The 3,978-nt window shown below is 51.5% G+C and overlaps 1 protein-coding gene across 1 annotated transcript; it reads left to right on the plus strand.

The window, feature by feature from the left end:
• Positions 1 to 794: 794 nt before the first annotated feature.
• TMEM17 (transmembrane protein 17) lies at positions 795 to 2,450 on the plus strand (the record flags this gene model as incomplete). The annotated part of the gene is made up of 4 exons (XM_010146302.1): positions 795 to 944; positions 1,200 to 1,313; positions 1,707 to 2,012; positions 2,417 to 2,450. Coding segments are annotated over 4 exons (604 nt in total), but the record flags the coding sequence as incomplete, so codon positions are not given.
• Between the last annotated feature and the right edge of the window lie 1,528 nt (positions 2,451 to 3,978).

Genomic DNA, 3,978 nt, shown 5'->3' on the forward strand with positions numbered 1-3,978 from the left:
TGGGTGGTTGCGGTTTTTCGAAAGAAAAATTAGTGGTTTAGAATTGCATCTCGGTGCTCTCCAAAGTCCTCCTGGTGTTGAAGAGATTCATAAATTTGAACAGCTGGGACAACTTCAGGTAGATAGTGAAACTGTTTTTGAGGTACCTGTAGATTTTCATTCCTTTGCAGACGTAAGAAAGTGTTGATACTTGAAAATGGGATTATTATATATATATATACACACATATATATATATAGGTTGTCTTGCACCTTCTATTTCAGTATAACAAATCCTGCCTGCACACCCTACCCTTCAGGTCTGTCCCAGTTCTGTTCCCAAATCCTCCTCCCTTGGAGGAGCCTACTAGCTGCCATGAATACCTCTGCAAATGGCATAAAAACTTGTGGAGCAGACAGTGCCAGGCTGCGTGTGGCTGGACTGGAAACAGGGAGGGCAGGCTGAGATGGAACAACAACAGGTATGGGAGTGGCTGGGAGATACGGGAAGAGTAGGCGATGACAGACTGGTGGTTCTGAGGCTGGAAGTGACTCCTGAGATGAACTTTCAGTCAGATGCCACCATTGTGACAGACGGGGACGCAGGACATGAGTGCAAGTCAGTGGGTCACAGTGAATGCTTTCTAAACGTACCCGGGAAGCACCAAGTGAAGATGTGCCTGTACAGACTTCATTTGGGGAAACATGACAAAGGAGGGTGTTGGTGACGGAAGTGGACACTCCATCAGCTAGCTAGAGTATGGCAATAAAACATCACCCGTGCAAAATGAGTGATTCCCTTTTATCATATTTTATTGTCTGGAACAAACTAGGAGTGACAAAGACTTCTCTCCATCTACAGATAATGAAATAGTTTCCAGTTTACCACTGCAGATGTCCCTCTATTTCAACGTTTATTTTTTCCCATTTTGGTGGCTCATCACAGTTGTCATGCTCCATCTGAAGGTGAGTCCTGAAGGAAAGTGATGGTTTGCAAAGGTGGTGTGTTTCTGATCAAACACCTCCTGCTATTGAGACAGAGTCACTGGTGCTGGAGGTTTTTACGGTTATTTGGGAGTTCCTTGAAACGGAATGTTCACGTACTCTTGAAAGCCAGTACAGCACTGTCAGCTTACAGCAGCGTCCAGTGTCTCCGGTTAATCGCAGAGGGCGTGTGATAATGCGGCACGGCAGGAACATTAACTCTCGGCTTTCCTCTAGTATCCAGCCTTGTCAGATTACTACAAGTTCATCCTGGTGACAGTCCTGATGCTGGCCTCTGCGATAGAGGCTGTTCGCCTCTACCTGGGATACATGGGCAATCTGCAGGAGAAGGTTCGTTACCGCCTGTACGCGTGGATCGGCGCGGGAGAGCTGTCTGGAGTTTAATGGAAACAAAATGCTCTGTCGGTTCAAAGAGATTGAAGTTGAGGCGATCTTTATTTCTCTGAAGTTACACTCAGCATCTTCTAGTCCCTGGGCATAAGCTTGCGTTTAATTTTGTGTCTTCCAAGAAGTTTTCCCTCAGCAGAGAAGCCCTCTCGCTCCCTAAAAATGTTTTGTCAGAAAAAATAAGTGTAGTTAAAACCACAGTATATAGAAGTTTAAGCCACCTCCCTTTACCGTTTGCTTTAGGAAAGTTAAGAAAAAATGTTATGTCTTGACAAGATTTTGGATTTTTTTTGGCTCCAACTACCAGTTTTTAATAGGTGATGTCTCCTGTTACAGGTGCCCGAGCTGGCTGGATTTTGGCTCCTGAGTCTCCTCCTGCAGCTGCCTATAATCCTCTTCTTGCTGTTCAACAACGGTCTGAAAATCCAGCCGCTGGAGCGAGCTGTCCATGCCATCTTCGCCCTTTTCCTCACCGTCCAAGTCATTACAGCCTTTGTCACCCTCAAAAGAATGGTGAACAAACTGGCCACTCACTTTGGCCTCATTAAATTTGACCAGCTGGAAGAACACCCTCTGCCTGATTTTTACAGCCTGGCTAAAGAAGAGAGGCCGGTTTCCACGGCTGGCAGGGCCCCAGTGCTGGTGCGGGGTCACACGCTGAGAGCCTGAGAAGCAAACGGAGGTGGCCTCGTCTTCCTGCAGCTCTGTTTCCATTTTGTTGGGTCATTCTTTACCTTCTTACATCCGAGATACTATAAAATAGATCTTGCTTAAGAGCCAACATTCAGCCTCAGAGACCAGAGCTCCACTCTGCAGGGGAAAAAAAAAAAATCAAAGCCAATTAGAAAACTGGCTTGAGTGGACTCTTTGTGGCTGTTACTGCATGGAGCACCAGAGCAGATCTGGTGACTTCCACATTTTACAAAGCCTCTAAAAAAACAAAGGCCTTTTTTCCTCACCTTTTGCACAGAATTGTTTTGTTCACAATAAATGTTTCATACACCTTTTCACTGGTGTCAGTACCAGTTTCCTCTCTGTTCTTTCAGAGATACTGCACGTATTTAACATCTGCTACCTCAGGTAAGCCAAGGAAAACCCCAAACAAAGAACCCCGAGAAATCTTGAGGCCCAGAAAGAACAGTGATAAGAGATTGGACAAAGACCATGGTTTCAGAGACGGTCTTCCAGACAGTTCTAGCGTTAGGAATTCCTTACTGATAAACTAAGGCTAAAATTTTAGGAATGTTCCTTCCTACTCGTCCTTCTGGATGAGCTTTTCACATCCGGCACGGGGGGGTGACGGAGATGGGGAAATCCGCCCCGCTGTCCCATGTCAGCTTGCTGTGGGCAGAGAGAGGGGAGGATGCTGCCACAACCCTCTCAGCCCCCGACAGGGGACGTTCTCCCGTGGGTGTTGCAGCCCTGGGGACCCCCAACCTCGCAGGTGTCCAGCACCTACCTGCACAGCCCCTGAGCCCCCCTGGCCAGCAGCACACTGGGCCTTTTTCCCAGGCGGGGGCAGATACGAGCAGCTCCAGGCACCCCCCAAACCTCAGCAGCCCCTGACCTGCCGCACACCAGTCTGGGGGGGACCCACCCAGCCAGAGGTGACAGGGAACTCCCCAGGGCACAGACCTTGCCGGGGTGCTTGGAGCTGGGGTCGGGCTCTCCTCACCCAGTACTTTCTCTGCTGCTTTAAAACCTCTTAAACTTGGCATCTCGCTTCTCTCCCACAGCCCCAGCCCTGCTGCAGGACGGTCTCCATGGGCATCCCACTGCTGAGCCAGCCCCGGGGATGCTCCACACCCCCACACCCCAGCAATACGCAGCAGTGCTTTGCCAGGAAGCAGCATGGATGAGGACATTGGGACACGATGTCGCAGCTTGTGGGAAAGCAACATGGATGGGGACAGCCTGGGAGGGGCAGGCTGCAGTGCTCTGCAGGCGAGATACATGAGTGGGGACACCGCAGCTCAGCATGTAGCACCAGGGGCCAAAGCACCAGCACGGGACGATGGTGTTGCCACAGGTGATGACGTGGTGTGGGACAGTGGTTACCGCGTTCCAGGGGTAACTTCAGGGGGGGCCAAGCTGGAGACCCATCCTCTGATTTGGGGTTCAAGGGACTTTTTCCAGGGGCTGTGATTCTCCGGAGTTCCCCATGCCATGGCCGTGCCCACTGCCTGGGGACACAGGGTGCTTCCAAGGGGTGACACTCAGTGGGGACAGGGTCCCTGCTGAGGACGCTGGCTTAAACACCACCGAGCTTCAGTCCCTCCTTGCACCAGTGCTGGCATGGAGGCAGCCAAGGGTGTGAGTGCCAGCCACCTCCCTGACTGGGATGGTGGCTGTCCCTGCACCCCCTTGGTCACCTGCGGTCCCCGGGAGCTACAGTCCCTCTGTGCCAGCTGAGGCCGGTGGCGAGCAGCCCTGTCCGCACAGCAGGGGCAGCTGCGGGCTTGGGGGAGCTGGGTGGTGGGCGGCTGAAAGGGAATGGGATCCCGGGGTGACAGAAGAGGCTCAGGAAAGTGGAGAGCAGAAAAGGGTTGGAGGCCGGGAGGCCATAGACACTGAACTACCGGCTCACCGAACCCCTGACTCGCAAACC

Source organism: Buceros rhinoceros, unplaced genomic scaffold (assembly GCF_000710305.1).
Source record: "Buceros rhinoceros silvestris isolate BGI_N320 unplaced genomic scaffold, ASM71030v1 scaffold41680, whole genome shotgun sequence".
Taxonomy (NCBI): domain Eukaryota; kingdom Metazoa; phylum Chordata; class Aves; order Bucerotiformes; family Bucerotidae; genus Buceros; species Buceros rhinoceros.